The sequence below is a fragment of the Chlorocebus sabaeus genome, chromosome 7 (genome assembly GCF_047675955.1).
Source record: "Chlorocebus sabaeus isolate Y175 chromosome 7, mChlSab1.0.hap1, whole genome shotgun sequence".
In the NCBI taxonomy this organism is placed as follows: Eukaryota; Metazoa; Chordata; class Mammalia; order Primates; family Cercopithecidae; genus Chlorocebus; species Chlorocebus sabaeus.
In genome coordinates, this window is record NC_132910.1 from 66,538,607 (window position 1) to 66,556,398 (window position 17,792).

Here is a 17,792-nt window from a genome sequence, read left to right on the forward strand (position 1 = left end):
AATGAAAACCTAGATTACTCACACTGAGATGTTCAATAAAAGAAGAAAAATTATGATTAAATATAGCCTGTACAGTAACTGTTCTCTTGAAAGTAAATTTGAGGTTGTCCAAGGTCACTACTGACTGCCAAAATACATAATAGATCTTCTCTTTTCAAACAAGCCAAATTCTACTTACTAAAACAATTTAATTGACACAGTGATACTCCTTGTTTACATGGAATAGAAACCATTCTTATTATAAGCCCTTGATACTGCCTGCTTTTCTCCTTGATCAATTGAGGACTTTCAAATAGTGCATCTAATTCGCACAACTGGGCACCTAAGGATTTCATGATGTTCCAAATGTAATCCCTCCCTGACAAGGGAGACCTAGGGAGTTCTGTATCAGGATATCAAGACCATCATTTCTGGGTAGTATTGCTGATGGCTCCTCTCTCCTGCACAGGCTTGCTGTGACCGAGCTCCTAACTTCCTAACTACCACATTCTCTGTCATGTGCACTATGTCAAACTCCACATTGTGATGTAATTATCCAATCCCACATTTCCTCCAGGAGTAAGCCACTGCTGTCTGTGCCATTATTCTCAAGATGACTGCTGCCCACAAAACTGAACTCAGACATTTGGTACCTTCTGTTGACTACTGAATATCTTTGATAAATGCTGATTCCCACCAGTCCAGGCCACTGCCCAGCTCTTATGTTACACTTGCTGATTGTATGCTGGGTCACCCACCTAGAAACTGCCAGTAACTTTCATATACTGCTTGCTTCACTGCCTGGCTGGGTCATCCACCCAATTCTTGCTGTCTGGACTCTTTTGCATTGCTAAACCTATACGGGCTGATATGCATCAAATCTGGATTCCATCTACCACAAACTAGACTTTGTTTTTCATCTGTAACTCTGAAAATGATTCATACCTCATTGAGTCTGAAGTATGAAATATTCTAAAAACAGATTTTTTAAACTAGTTTACCAAATACAACAAACTTATTTATAATCATAAAATATAGAAAACTAATACTTTCATTTACCAATGTAGCCCCTCATCTTCTGTGCTAATGTTCATAGGATAAATAATGTCTTTTTTTCTAAAGGCACAAACTTAGTAATCTTGAGGGTTTTTTTTCTCTCTCATCCAACCCTTATTCAAATTAGGAATCAAATTTTAAAATTTTATTTTATACTAGATTTCTTCTTTGCTGTTCATAGCAACCTGTCTCCTGTTTAATGACGTTATAATTCTTGAACATATTTTGACTGGAATTTTTTTTCAGATATTTACATTACTAATAGAAGAGTCCTTCTTAAATATAGTAACCTTATCATTTTCTTGTTTAAAAAAGAGAAGATTTCAAATGGCTGTTGGAACTAACTAAGACTTATTTCCCTGTATTTTCAAGACTCTCTATTAACTGTTTTTCATATCTGTTAACTTATCACCTTTGTTTTCATCATCAAATGTATACAGTTTATTACTTTTTCACTTTATAGTTTTGAGCATATGGTTTTCAACTCATAAAATATGTCGTAAAATAAAGGCATGAAAACATTCCTGTTAACACATCGGTAAATTACTTGTATCTAGATCAAGTCTTAATACTAGCCTAGGTTCAGATCCATTGAAAACACTACATGGGAAGGAAAACCAAACCAATTAGCTTGCTAGCTACTTATTTTGGACTCCAAGTTTATAACATAGATTTTGTTTTCCACTTTTGTTGTAGATGCAAAATATAAAAATTACTTGCTTCAAGATAAAGTTCAAAACTATCCTCAAATTATTCTTTCTTTAGAAAGTAAATCAGTTCTGGCCAGGCGCTGTGTCTCACACCTGTAATCCCAGCACTTTGGGAGGCCAAGGCAGATGGATCACAAGATCAGGAGATTGAGACCGTTCTGGCTAACATGGTGAAACCTCGTCTCCAAAATAAAATAAAATAAATTAAATAAATTAAAAAATACAAAAAAATTAGCCGAGCTTGGTGGTGGGTGCCTGTAGTCCCAGCTACTCGGGAGGCTGAGGCAGGAGAATGACGTGAACCCAGAGGTAGAGTTTGCAGTGAGCCAAGATTGTGCCACTGCACTCCAGCCTGGGCGCAGAGCGAGGCTCCATCCCAAACAAAGAAAAAAAAAAAAAAGAAAGTAAATCAGTTCTGTGACTAAATGGTTCTGCTCTCACCAAACAGTTAAAAGACAATATTATAACTGTCAATTAAATATTTTTTAATCATTTGTAAGGTTGCTTATTACATTCTTTAGGGCATAACTAGATGTGTGAGAAAAACTGTTACCTCTTAATTTCGGAGTTGACTTATATACATAAAGATGCTAAGTGAGAATTAAGGTCAGTGATTATGCAGGGACTCAAGTTAAAAAGAAATAACCATCTGCTGGAGTCATTAGGGGATGTGTCACATTCTTACAAAAAGTAGAACTTAAAATATGGGTAGATTCAGGAAAAGTAGTTTAGTAAAGAAACTGAGAAAAATAGGTCGTGGTAGACATGAGATAGTCATAGTTGAAAACTATATAGTGGGCAAGTCTAACAAAAAACAGTGTGTATTGAGAAGTGGGAAGGATAGATATTGAAATGTATATTTGAGCTGGCTCACAAAGATAATTGAAATTAGAAATTTGGTTTTATCAGAATAAACAGACAACCTACAGAATGGGAAGAAACTTTTGCAAACTATGCATCTGACAAAGGTCTAATATCCAGTATCTATAAGGAACTTAAGTAAATTTACAAGAAAAAAAACAACCCATTATGGGCAGATGACATGAACAGACACTTTTCAAAAGTACACATACATGCGGCCAATAAGCATATGAAAAAAAGCTCAACATCACTGATCATTAGAGAAATGCAAATCAAAACCACAATGAGATACTATCTCATACCAGTCAGGATGGCTCCATGCCTATAATCCCAGTACTTTGGGAGGCTGAGGAGAGCAGATCACTTGAAGTCAGGAGTTCAAGACCAGCCCAGCCAACATAGTGAAACCCCATCTCTACTAAAGCTGAGCGTGGCGGCACATGTCTGTATTCCTAGCTCCTCAGGAAACTGTGGCAAGAGAATTGTTTGAACCCAGGAGGTGGAGGTTGCAGTGAGTCGAGATCTTGCCGCTACACTCCAGCCTGGGTGACAGAATGAGACTCTACCTCTAAATAAACAAATAAATAAAAATAAAAGTCAAAAAATAACAGATGCAGGAGAGGTTGTGGAGAAAAAGGAATGCTTATATACTATTGGTTGGAATGTAAATTAGTTCAACCACTGGGGAAGACAGTGTAGCAATTCCTTGAGGACCTAAAAACAGAACTGCCATTCAACCCAGAAATCCCATTATTATATATATATACCCAAAGGAATGTACATCATTTTATTACGAAGACACATACATGCATACAATCATTGCAGCACTCTTCAAAATAGCAAAGATACGGAATTGACCTAAATGTCTATTAACAGTAGACTGGATATAGAAAATATAGTACATATATACCTTGGAATACTATGCAGCCATGAACAAGAGTGAGATCATATCCTTTGCAAGAACATGGATATAGCTGGGAACAGATATGGAAATTAATATGGAAACAGAAAACCAAAAAGCACATGTTCTCACTTATAAGCGGGAGCTAAAAGATGAGAACACATGTTATTCCCCATAGAGGGGAATGACAGATACTGGGGCCTACTGGAGGGTGGAGAGTGGGAAGAGGGTGATGCCTTTAAGGACCACAGTTATATTAACAGGTCAAAACATGACCATATGTCTGACTTAATTGATAGATAATATTTTACCATCTTTAAAAATATAATTAGTTTCTAGGAGCTTATATACATGAGTAATCTTTCTCATATATCTTGAATTTTTAGGTATACAATGAAATTTTATTAATAAACAAATGATAGTTACTGAAACTGTCTGAATTTAATTTTGATTGCTTTATAAAAGGACATTGATTTTTATCTCAGTAGCATTAGTTGGAGAAGAGAATGATAAAATGAAATAAAGCATGAATAATTCTACAAAAAAAAAGATATACAGTAGATAGCTTAGGCCAATTATAACTAAGTATTAGAAATAATGAACACTTAATTTCAGTCAAAAAACACATATTCTGGCCGGGTACAGTGGCTCATGCCTGTAATCCCAGCACTTTGGGAGGCAGAGATGGGTGAATCACTTGAGGTCAGAAGTTTGAGACCAGCCTGGCCAACATGGTGAAACCTTGTCTCTACTAAAAAAAACAAAAATTAGCCAGGTGTGGTGGTGTGCTCCTGTAGTCCCAGCTACTTGGGAGGCTGAGGCAGGAGAATCGCTTGAACCCAGGAGGTGGAGGTTGCAGTGAGCTGAGATTGTGCCACTACATTCCAGCCTGGGCAATAAATAGAGTGAGGCTCTGTTTCAAAATGAAGAATAATAAAAATAAAATAAAAACTAGTATTCTTTTCAATGCATTAAAATTATTTGCCTTAAAAGTACTTACTCCTTAACAGTATTATTCAGAATCTCTATCTCAAAAGAGAAAACTGGGCTCAGATGAAAATATGCCTTCACAAACACACACACACACTCACACAGACACACACACACACACACACACACATTGATAGAGTGAGGTGGTGCTGAGGATAAGGCTATGTCTGAATTTGTTAATGCTCTTGCTATTCCAGTCTAATTGTGGGAGTGGCTGAAGAAGAGTCCAATTACAAACATAACCAAGATTTTTTTATCCGTAACACTCCTGCTTTCCTTAATTTGTTTTATTGAGGAACAGAATACCTCTTTCATACCTTGAAATAGGGATGACATTTGAATTTCAAATTCAAATAGGTATTTCATACAAATTGAAATACGTATGAAATACCTATTAAAATACCAACTGAATGTCTCTTTTATATTATTTTGGAGTAATATAGAAAATTGTCAGTAACTATGCAACACCATTGTTCTAGAATTGGGGTAGAGTTTGAAGGAGAATGAAATTCTCTTTGTGCACTAGTGTATTACTGTTATACTACCAGAAAAAGAAAAAAAAAAAAAAAAAAAAAAAACATGAGAATGAAGAATATGAGACTATCAAAACTTTTTGACACATAATTGAAATTATTTCCCACAAAATTGTATTTATCCAAAAAATAAAGTCAAAAAGCAAAAACTGTGACTAGAACATTTTTTCTTTGGACATATAAGTAACTTAGTATGTAAATAGTTTTCAATTCTCAATTCCAATCAAATTTCTCATATTTATTCATTAATAGGTCTGAGGGAAATACTCAAATTATAGAAGTTTAAGAAAAACACAGATAAAAATCCAGAAAGCTTATTTAATAAAATAATAGAAGAAAACTGCTCAAACCCAAGGAAAAACACAAATATTCAGGCAGAGAAAGGCCAAACAAGACTACACCAAGACATGGTATAGTCAAACAGTAAACAATCAAAGACAAAGGATCTTGAAAGCAGCAGGAGAAAAGCATACAAAATATGCTTGAAGGACTTGAAGAAGGCACCAATAAATGGAAAGCTTATCCCCACTAGTAACGTACAAAAATTATTATTGTTGAATGTCTATGATATACAAAATGATCTACAGATTCAAAACAATTCCTATCAAAATCCCAAAGACATTTTTCACAAAAATAGAAAAAAATTTTAAAAGATATTAAAATGTATATGAAACTACAAAAGATCCAAATAACCAAAGCAATCTCAAGGAAAACAAATATACTTCGAAATATACTACAAAGCTATAGTAATCACAACAGCATGATACTAGCATAAAAACAGACACACAGTCCAATGGAATAAAATGGTGAGCACAGAAATAAATTCTTGCACTTACAGTCAATAGATTTTCAGCAAAGTTTCTAAGAACAGATAATAGGGAAAGGGCAGTCTCTTCAATAAATAGTGTTAGGAAAACCGGATATCTATATGCAGAAGAATGAAATTAGAGCTTTATCTCACACTATATTAAAAAATCAACTTAAAATAGATGAAAGACTTAATTGTAGGACCTAAACCCATAAAATGACTAAAAGAAAACATAGAGGAAACCTCTATGACGTTGTTCTGGGCAAGATTTTTTTAGATATGTCCCCAAAAGCACAAGTAACAAAAGTAAAAATAAACAAATTGAATTACATCAAACAAAAAAGCTTCTATACAGCAATGGAAGCAACAGAGTGAAGAGACAACATAGGAAATGGGAGAAAAAATTGCAAACTATACATCTGATAAGAGGTAATAGCTAAAGAACATATCAAATTCAAGTAACTCAATAGTAAGGAAACAAATAACTCACCTAAAAAATGAGCAAAAGGCCTGAATAAACATTTATCAAAAGAAAACATAAATGACCAATAGGGTTATAAAAATACTCAACATCGCTAATCATCAGGGAAATGTATGTCAAAACCATAATGAGATATCCCATCATACCTGTTAGAATGGCTGTTATCAAAAGGACAAATGGTAACAAGTGTTGGCAGGGATGTGGAGAAGGGGGAACCCTCATACACACGGGTGGAAATATAATTAGTATAGCCACTATGGAAAACAATATGCAGATTCTTCAAAAAATTAAAAATGGAACTACCATATGATCTAGCAATCCTACTACTGAGTATATATCCAAAGGAAATGAATTCAACTTATCAAGGAGATATCTGTACTTCCTTGCTCATTTAAGCATTATTTACAATATTTAAGATATAGAATCAGCCTGAGTGTCTATCAGTGGATACATGAGTAAAGAAAATGAGATACATATACACAATGAAATATTATTCAGACTTTAAAAAGAAGAAAATCCTGTAATTTGTGACAACATGGATGACCTAGAGGACATTATGTTAATTGAAATAAGCAAGGCATAGCAAAATAAATACATAATCTCACCTTTTTGTGGAGTCTAAAAAAATTAAACTCAAAGAAGCAGAGAGTAAAATGGTAATTCCCAGAGGTTGAGAGTGAGGAGGTTGGAGAGATTTTGGTTAAAATACACAAAATTTCATGTTGATTGGAAAAATAAGTTGAAGAAACCTATCGTAGATTCTAGTAGTAACAATGTATCATATTCTTGAAAATTACTAAAAGTGTGGATTTTAAGTGTTTTCACCAAAAAATGATAAGTATCTGGGATAATTAATTCCTATGTCATTTTGCTATATCTAAACATTTCATGATTTACACATATTTCAAAACATCATGTTGTACATGAAAAATATATATTGTTTTTGTCAATGAAAAAGTAAAAATAAAAATAATTCTGAGGGAGAACCAGAAATAACAACAAAAAAGGCAGTAAAGAGTATTTTCTTCAAAAACACAGTTCAGTTAATATGTGTACATACATAAATATTATACATTACTTCATATATAGGATATAATTCTATCCATAGGAACACACACTAATAAATGTATACACACACACATAGCCTTTCTGATTCTCTCTCCATATGTGACACTGCTCAAGCCTTTGTTAAATTTCAATATTATTTTATTCTGTTCAGGGTTATGTCAGTTGAGATAGCCATCAGCGACTTTTGAATATTATTTTGAGCAGCAGTGAGTAACAATTTGTTTTTCTATTTGAGAAAAAAGTGAAATAGCTGAATTTGATCTGGTTAAATTCATTTAGACTTGTAAAGAACTTTTTAATTCATATTGTTCTTTAGCCTGAAACTTGGAAATGCTATATTTTCAGGGTGTGAAGAAAGGAATCAACCACTCGGAGAACGTTTTGAAGTTACTGGCCTCTTGTTAAGCCTATGATTTCAAAATTAAAAGAAAACTATCATTTATACTAATTAAAGAGAATAATACATACTAAAAATGTAAAAGAAAAAATGAGAAAAATCTGGATGGAACTCAATTATCGTCACTTTATCTTTTCTTAACAGTCTTGAAATAAAATATTTGGGTCACAGTCAAGCAGCGCTTCATAGGAACTTATGAAAAACAGAGTTCATTGGTTCACATAAACTTTGAAGGTTTTTAAAAAGTTAATTTATTCTACTGCTTTCAATCATTTTGCTTTACAGTGGCCATCAGGTCTTATGATGAAAAAAATGCCTGTTATTTTGAAGAAGTATCCAAATTTTATCTTTGGAAGATAAACACTTTAACAGAAGATCCAAAAAAGTTAATAACACCTTAACACTCTTTGATTCCTTTATTATTCTCAATTGTGTCCTCTAATTTTTGTTTATGTGTTTGCTAAAATTATTTACACACAAAATAAATTTAGTTATACGTAGGATGAGATAGTCACAAGTAAAAGGTGAGAGTACTGCATCAAGATTGTTTAAAAGATGATTATCTTCAGAATTGTGCACCTAATCTTGTGTAGCGTAGTGGATTTATTTTTATTTAGTAGCAATCCCAGGCAGAATCTGTTATTCTGTCTCAATTGATCAAAACCTAGAAGTGCTATCAGTAACATTGCTGTGTTTTCGCAAATAATGCAATAAATAAATAATATAGGTATAATAATGAAAGCTACCTGAGGCCAACCCAATGCCACATTCCCTATAAAATGATTTGTTTTTGCTAATATCTGTATTTTCAGATATCTGAACATTTCATATGAGCAAATATTATGCTTGGTTGAGATTGTAGAAAGGTCTTGTGCTGTTTCTCCATTATTCTATTTACACCACAATTTTCAAACCCAAGTTTGGCAGGATTTGGCAGGGTAAATAATCCATAAATAGAGTTATATGGCTATCTTAGTCTCACTGTTACAAACTGCAACATGTGCTATAATAAGGGAGGCTGTTTTAAGTGGTTCTAGGTGGGATGGGAAATACTTAAGAAGAGGCAAGGAGGCCGGGCACAGTGGCTCATGCCTGTAATTCCAGCACTTTGGGAGGTTGAGGCAGGTGGATCACGAGGTCAAGAGTTTAAGACCAGCCTAGCCAAGATGGTGAAACCCCATCTCTACTTAAAACGCAAAAATTAGTCAGACCTGTGGCAGGCACCTGTAATCCCAGCTACCCAGGAGGCTGAGGCAGAGAATTGCTTGAACCCAGGAGGCGGAGGTTGCAGTGAGCCAAGATCACACCACTGTACTCCAGCCTAGATGACAGAGCAAGACTCTGTTCTAAAAAAAAAAAAAAAAGAAAGAAAAAGAAAAGAAGAAAGAAAGAAAAACGAGGCAAGACGATTAAGTTCACTAACTCTTTGGGGTATTTTAGTTCTGTCCTGTTCTGAAGCTTCTGGTGTGTGTTGTATGTGTGTGTAAAGAATGGTTAAGTCTTGGTTCAAGGTTTTTCTAAATGGCTATTTTATTTCAACTCTACTGCATCTTAAAACTTTAGTGATTAGTAATCTATCATATTTGGAATATTTTACCAGTTCCACATTGTGAAATACAAATTTCGATGTTATTGATACATATGCTTACCTTCACATCTTTGACATTCATCCTTGTTCCCTCTTTCCCAACAAATATATCATCAATGTCCACAAGGATGTACCTGTCCAAGGACAATGTCAGCCTCTTCCCTGACAAGAAGGAGATGGCATCTATGAAGATGAGCTTGTGCAGCCAAAAGTTCAAGTTGTTGCCAAAAAGTACTCGCTGAATTCCATCATGAAGCCCCAGATCCTGAATCACCGTTGCAAAGAGTTTTTTGCTAGACAAGGATGAAAGGGATTTTTCTGTCTGTAATTCAGTTAAAAGTACAGGCTGGTAGGTTGAATGATTATATTGGAAAATAGTCCAGTCTTCCCCAGGAAGAGGGCCTTTCTCAACCTTGGGGGCTTTGGTAATATGTAGCAAAGGAGATTGAGGGTTAACAAAACAGTCCTTTAGAGCTAGATTATTGAAAAGGTTTAACGGAAAGCCTTTTAATTGTGTACTTGGTAAGCTGTTCTCATTGGCTTTATGAAAACCGACTATACTAACACTGTATTCCACACAGTATTTTTCTAAGAGCTCTCGATTCCATGAGTCCATGCTGACATACTTCAGAATATTTTCATAAACAACTAAAGTATATTTCCCTTTGCCATTATCTGTAAGAGGAGGTATATCTCCCTTTCCAGGGGCAATGACCATGTGGTACTGAAATCGGCTGGACTCCAAAATAGCTACGATATCTTGACCGAGTTGAGAGTATTGGCTCTCCACAAAGAGAAGGACAGTAGGGTCAGTTTTGGATGTATCAATAGGTTTCACTGTTTTCAGATCCATTGACCGATATGGTAGAATTTTGATGTCAGCGCATTCTGCTTCTGCAGTGGTTTCGATAAGTGTCATTTCCTGTTTGTAGCCAGAGTAGAGAAAATAGGCAGAAATGACAATGCTCACCAAGCAAAAGGTAGCTAAGAGAACAATCAATGTTCGAAAACTTCTCCGAAGTTTCACAATAAGATTCATTTTTTAAGATAATGTTTTGGAATCTTTTCCCCAATTTCTTTTCCTAAAGTGCCATAGTGAATAAAGTATGAGATGTTGCAAATATGACTTCCCCAGAGTTCATGTAACCATTGCAAATCATGTACAATGTTTGAAGGGAGCACAACTGAGTTAAAGCTGGAAGGCAATAGACGGGGAGGACATAAGTTGAGGAGATTTTGAATATGTCCAATATCAAGAATTGCTGCAGAATCCTCTAAGCATAATCTGAAAGAGAGGAGAAACGTAATAACTAAGACAAAAATAGAAATAAAAATATGTATTTGTATATAAATGCTGATGCTCAAGAAACATATATAGCAATGATAATTTTAGCGTTTTAATATGATAAAATATTAATAACCTGATGTTTATAGTCAACTTAACTACCAGAGTACGGTAGATTTTTTGATAACTTCCAGAACACAGAATCCAATTTTATTTTTGCCTAAACATCCATATGTATATAGGAACATGTATTGAGATCATTTTCTAACTAATCATACCAAAAAGGAAAAGAAGTAAGAAAGTAAGCCTTAACAAAGAATGTCAGTTACCATAAAACTGTTCTACAGATAACCATTATATACATATAAAATTAGGAAATAAGGAATCAGGGACTTAGAGCAATTAAACATGCTCTTAGGTATCTGCTTGAGTCTCTGGAATTCCCAGCTGACTGAATAAATCTGTCTTAAGTTTAGAGTAGTTACGAGTTTTTCTCTTTAATAATATATCCTTTATCCAGACTGACAGGGAGCCACTTGACCCTCTTCAGCATTACAGCCCAGATACATAGGATTGCTCCTTCTTCATGCAGAAGCAGGCATTCTCATATCTCACTAATGAAACAGAGGACAGAAAGCTTAGGCGAAAAGAACATTGGCATGTTAGTCTCAAAGCATATTCCCTAATTTTGCCTACTCCTGTAATAAGAATTAAAACTCTTACCCATTGTCAATTTTTATCCAAGAATCAGATGTTCTATTTCTCTATCACTTCCTTTAGTTCAAAAAAAGAGACAGTGTGAGCTCAGAAGACAGGAAGATGAGGATATGTTTGGAACTTTGTAGAGACTGGTTTTAAATGGTAGTGACCAAAATGTTGATAGTGATATGGACAACGAAATACAAGATGAGGAGGTCTCAGATGGAAATGAGGAACTTATTGGGGGCTAGAGAAAAGGTCATTTTTTGTTATGCCTTAGCAAACAATTACACTACATTGTGCCCCTGCCTTGTGGATCTGTGGAACTTGAACTTGAATGTGGTGATTTAGGGTATCTGGTGGAAGAAATTTCTAGCAGCAAAGCATTCAAGAAGTAGTGGGTGGATCAAAAGGTCAGGAGTTCAAGATCAGCCTGGCCGGGATGGTGAAACCCTGTCTGTACTAAAAATACAAAAAAACAATTAGCTAGACATGGTGGTAGGAGCCTGTAATCCCAACTACTTGGGAGGCTGAGACAGAGAACTGCTTGAACCCAGGAGGTGGAAGATTAAGTGAGCTGAGATTGTGCCACTGCACTCCAGCCTGGGTGACAGAGTGAAACTGCGTCCCCTCCACCACTACCCCACCCCCAAAAAAGTGACCTAGCTGCTTCTAACTATCTATACTGGGATACAGGAGCAAAGAAATGACCTAAAGTCAGAACTGATATTTAAAGGAGAAGCAGAACTGTGAGGCAATTAAAACTCTTCTTTATAAATTACCCATTTGCAGCTATATAGCCATTTGAGAATGAACTAACACAGCATCAAAAAAAATTTCCCGTGGCCAGGTGTGGTGGCTCACGCCTGTAATCCCACTACTTTGGGAGGCCAAGGTGGGCGGATTACAAGGTCAAGAGATCCATACCATCCTGGCCAACATGGTGAAACTCCGTCTCTACTAAAAAAGTACAAAAATTAGCTGGGCTTGGTGGCGCACACCTGTAGTCCCAGCTACTTGAGAGGCCAAGGCAGGAGAAATGCTTGAACCCAGGAGGGGGAGGTTGCAGTGAGCTGAGATCACACAACTCACAACTGCATGCCAGCCTGGCCAGTCTGGGCAACGAGAGTGAAACTCTGTCTCAAAAAAAAAAAAAAATCCCAAATTGCTTCATCACAAATGGACATACTTTTCCATTATTATTAGATGTTTTTCTTTGTATGGATGATTCTGACTTTTATGAATTACTTTCTATACAAGTTTACTTCATTTGTCGCTAAACTGTCAGAGTACTTAAATAATTTTCAATTAATTTTCAATTTCCTAATTTGCCAAACTTTCCCTAGGATAACTATTTTGGGTGAAAATAGTTCATGTTATCAATGTGTGAGATATATATATATATTTAAGATATGTATTATATCAGACATATTACATCAGATATAATTAAATTAGCATGTGTTTTAATGAGCATTATGTTCTATCACACTGGATATTTAATGGATTTATTTTTTTAATTGGGGATCTGAGTGATTAGTGGTTATTAATGACTTAAAACTTTTTAAATAATTAAACATTACAATATTATGTCACTACTTTTCATTTTCCATTTCTATGTTCTAAAATAATTAATCTCAGTAATTTAAATTTTAAAAATCTACATAATGTTGAAATGGTTGTTTTTTGTCAGAATATAACTTTTAAACTTTTTCAAAAAATTAAAAATTTATGTCAAATAATTTAAATATTTTAACATTTCGGATTCCAAATATATAAATGTACCTTAGCTTTTCACTGTGAAACATATTGTACCAGTTTGCAAAGTCTCCCCAGTGACCCCACATTGACTTTAAAAACAAATGAATCCCACCTGTTGGGGAATTACTAACACTCTACTTGCAAATTTTATTTGTTTTATTAATTTTTTTATTTTGAGACAGAGTCTTGATCTGTCACCCAGGCTGGAGTGCAGTGGCCTGATCTCGGCTCACTGCAGCCTCTGCTTCCCAAGTTCAAGTGATTCTCCTGCCTCAGCCTCCTAGAAGCTGGGATTACAGGCACACACGTTCAAGTCCTGCTGATTTTTGTATTTTTAGTAGAGACGGGGTTTCATCATGTTGGCCAGACTGACCTCAAACGCCTGACCTCAGGTGATCCCCCCACCTCAGCCTCCCAAAATGCTGGGATTACAGGTGTGAGCGACTAACCCAGCCAAATGAAATTCTTTAATATAATTGTCTGCTTTCCGAAAGTCTTTGTTTCAAAACTCAGCTCCCTTTAAACAAATTGGATAGCGTTTTACTAAAAAGAAATGGAATACAGAAATAAAAAGGCTTTGGTTTGGTATGAAATACGTAAAGCAATTATACTATATCCTCTACTTTCATATATGCTTGAAAATTTTCATATATAATTTTTTAAAATAAAAACTCAATTAAAATATATATGTGTGTATACATATAGTGTGTAGTGTGTGTGTGTGTAATAATAATGAAATTGAAAGATATTTGGAACTTGTCAAAGGAGATTATTAATCTTATATCAATTCTTAGATTTATCCAAGCTCACATCTTTAATTTAAAAATCTATTTAAACAAACATAAAATCAGACCCACCCCATCCACACCACTTCCCTAAATAACCTGATAAGAGCAGATATCTACTTACATGCTTTGGAAGATTGCTTAGTATTTTAGGAATAAATTTAACCAGGAGATTTGGAGAGAAATTAAATGGATGACAAGTTAACACTTTGTTAAATCTTTACTTCTTCTCACAGTAAAAATGTGATTTTTATTTTCGAATATACAAAGGAGAATATGTCAGTTCTGCATATTTAGAATATCTCCTCCTAATGCAATAGTGAAAAATAAATTTTTAAAAAAAATATGGGGCAAGAATCTGCCAGCTCAAAGAATAAATAAAATTTAAATGTGACATTTATTTAACACTAATATGTTCAGAGTTAGAAGAATGACGGATACCTATTACCACCATGGAAGACATATGTGTTTTCAATGTAAGTGTTTTAACTAAAGGAGTTATCCTTCCCATTCAATTCTCCCAGTTCTCCTTCCCTGGCAAAACTGGCCAGTGGAGATGAGGAAGCCTGGACCATAAAACATGATATACCATAAATGTTTACTTATGTCTCACACCTGAAGTAAGAAATGGTATTATTACATTGTTTGGGATGCCAAAGAGGTGTAGTCTGTGATTAGTTTGAATCTCTTACCTACTGTGTGACCCTTAAAAAGGTGGGGAAAAAGGCATGCAGGAGTATGGATACGGAGAGCAATCAACGTAAGAATCTTATGTTGTTACCATAAGTCAAATAAGACAATTGAGATTATTTTTCAAAAGGCACGTGTTAAATGAGTCATACAAAATTTAAAACATTACTTCAGGATAATAATGAAGACATTGAACTGCTGCTATAATGGTATAAAAATATGTGGCATTTGTTTTTAAGTAGTCTAAGGTGATAGACCAAAATTTTTATTTTACCTTAATTAGTGTCTTCTTCAGGAAGACCCTGGGACAAGTTAGCAACAAACAGAAACGTTTGAGAGCTCTCCTTTCCCCACTTTCACCTTATATGGTGATGTTGACCTTTCATTATAGAAAGAACAGACAAATATGTGGATTACTGAGTAAACTTCATCTATGGAAAAACTATTTTATTAACCACCAAACTAAGTAAGTTAAACAGGCTTTGGTCCCAATTCTTCTAAATCTGACTTTCCACATTCTAATAAATCTATTGTTAAAAATTTGGAAGAGAGATCTATGCATTATTTGTCATGACAACCTATCACAAAATGTGGACTTCATGACCCCTGCAGAGGCTTTGATGAGGAAAAAAAGGGAGGCCTTTTTAGGTGTTGCCTTTCTTGTTCTCATTTTTGTTTTCTTATTTTTACTTTCTATCCTTCCAAATATGGCTTATCACCTAGTTAGCAGTGGAATAAATACCTCCTAGAATCTTTTACTTTCTTTCAAGATTAGAAAATAATTATATGATGATATTAACATTATTGTTTTATATATCTGTTATAAGATTGTTTTTTGACATTTATAAAATGTGTTTAGAGATTCTCTAAAATACAGTTTGCAAAGTTAATTTGCCACATAATCATGGTAAATTTCTAGTAATCTCTGGTAGCAGCAGAGAAGGGAGTTAGTAAACAAAACAATTATAGGTATTACTGTAGTTATTGCTACTTTTTGGAAAGACTGAAATACAGAAGAAAGCTGGATACTAAATCACATTGTATATAGGTGTGGTTGTTTCTTTGTTGAAGGTGATCTGATGAGCTGTACAAATCACTAAAAAGCCTTATGAAAATTCAGCTGAAATTGAAAACAAGAGCAATGACGTTTACCAGCATTTAATAAATGGCTACTACTTGCTAGTAACTATGCTATATTCTTTTTATTCATCATCCTGTTTACTCTATATGGATCTATTTTTAAAATGACAAAATGAAAGTTTAGAATGTTTAAAAACAGAGCTAAGATTAAACTACTAATGATTTATTATACTAGGATTCTACAGTTGCACTGTTGAGAAGAAACAGAGACTAAATTAAGTGAAGCCAAAAACTTAGCAGTCAGCGTAATTAAATAATTTAACTGCAAATCAGCAAGTTTTATTTCAATTTAAAAGTTCAGATATTCAAAGTCAAAAAATGTCTACTAAAAATGGAGAAAAATTGTAGAGGTGAATTCAATTGATTTAAAAGCAACTGTGTTATAAATTTGAATGGTTTAAGAATTTGGGATAATTTCACTGACCTTGACTTTTTGTGATGCCTATGAGGAAAACATTTTATTATATACTTTGTTTTTACCTGCTTCATGAGTTTTTTTGTTTGCTTTTAGGAATCATAAAGAATTAGCTCATATTTTATATTAATGAAACAGAATTTTTAATTAAAGCTGTTACATAGACTGAGCAGTGGCTCACACATGTAATTCCAGCACTTTGAGAGTGTGAGGCTGAAGGATTGCTTGAGTCCAGTAGTTTCAGACTATCCTGGACAACAAAGCAAGATCTTGTCTCAACACAAAAGAAAAAAGAAAAAAAAAAGACAGGTGCGGTGATGTGAACCTGTAGTTTCAGCTGCTTGGGAGGCTGAGGCAGGGGGTTTACCTTGAGTCCAAGAGTTCAAGGTTGCAGTGAGCTATGATTGCACCACTGCGACAGAGGGATACCCTGTCTGGAAACACACACAAACCAGAAAACACAAACATTATTATATAAACATTTAACAACTTTTAATATACATTAACTGCACCAGTGCTTCTTTGGGGTGAATTCCAAAATTTGTAACCATACAAAATAGTTTGGCTGTGTCTCCACCCAAATCTCATCTTGAATTATAGTTCCCATAATCCCCATGTGATGTAGGAAGGACCTAATGGGAGGTAATTGAATCATCGTAGTGGTTACCTCCATGCTGTTCTTGTGATTGTGAGTTCTCATGAGATCTGATGCTTTTATAAAGAGCTTCCCTGCTTTGTTCATCACTCATTCTCTCCCGCCACCCTGTGAAGAGGTACCTTCTGCCATGATTGTAAGGTTCCTGAGGACACCCCAGCTATGAGGAACTGTGAGTCAATTAAACCTCTTTTCTTTATAAATAACCTGATATCAGGTATTTCTTCATGGAAGCGTGAGAATGGACCAATACACTAAACAAGTACCTCAGAGAGTGAGGCACTGCTGTAAAGACCCTGAAAATGTGGAAGCAACATTGGAACTGGGTAACAGGCAGAGGTTGGAATAGTCTGGAAGGCTCAGAAAAAGACAGGAAAGTAAGATAAAGTTTGGAACTTCCTAGAGATTTGACAATGGCTTTGACCAAAATGCTGATAACGATTTTAACAATGAAGTCCAGGCTGAAGTGATCTCAGATGTTGATGAGGAACTTGTTGGGAACGGGAAAAAAGGTGATTCTTGCTATGCTTTAGCAAAGAGACTGGGCCCTGCCCTAGAGATCTGTGGAATTTTGGACTTGAGAGAGATGATTTAGGGTATCTGTTGGAAGAAATTTCTAAGTGGCAAAGCATTCAAGAGGAAGCTAAGCATGAAAATTTGGAAAATTTGCAGCCTGATGATACAGTAGAGAAGAAAAACCCATTTTCTGGGGAGAAATTCAAGCCTGCCGCAGAAATTTGCATAAGTAACAAGGAGCAGAATGTTAATCACCAAGACAATGGGGAAAATATCTTCAGGGCATGAGAGACCTTCATGGCAGCCCCTCCCATCACAGAAAACTATGGATTAATCCACCAGGTCCAGAGTCCCCCCCCGCTGTGTGAAGTCTGGGATTTGGTGCCCTGTGCCTCAGGCTACTCCAACTGTGGATAAAAGGGGCCAACATATAGCTCTGTCTGTTGCTTCAGAAGGTGTAAGCCCCAAGCCTTGGTG

General features: G+C 35.1%; 1 protein-coding gene across 2 annotated transcripts in view; it reads right to left on the reverse strand.

Moving 5' to 3' along the window:
- Positions 1–17,792, reverse strand: part of LOC103236155 (N-deacetylase and N-sulfotransferase 4) — a 290,410-nt gene that overhangs the window by 243,183 nt on the left and 29,435 nt on the right. Inside the window, exon 2 of one of the 2 annotated variants that reach the window (XM_007999644.3) lies at positions 9,434–10,657. In XM_007999644.3, the coding sequence (XP_007997835.1) occupies positions 9,434–10,411 (978 nt within the window). In that variant the 5' untranslated portion in view covers positions 10,412–10,657. Of the gene's footprint in view, positions 1–9,433; positions 10,658–17,792 lie in introns of those variants that run through there. The other variant, XM_073017826.1, reaches the window with a different exon arrangement.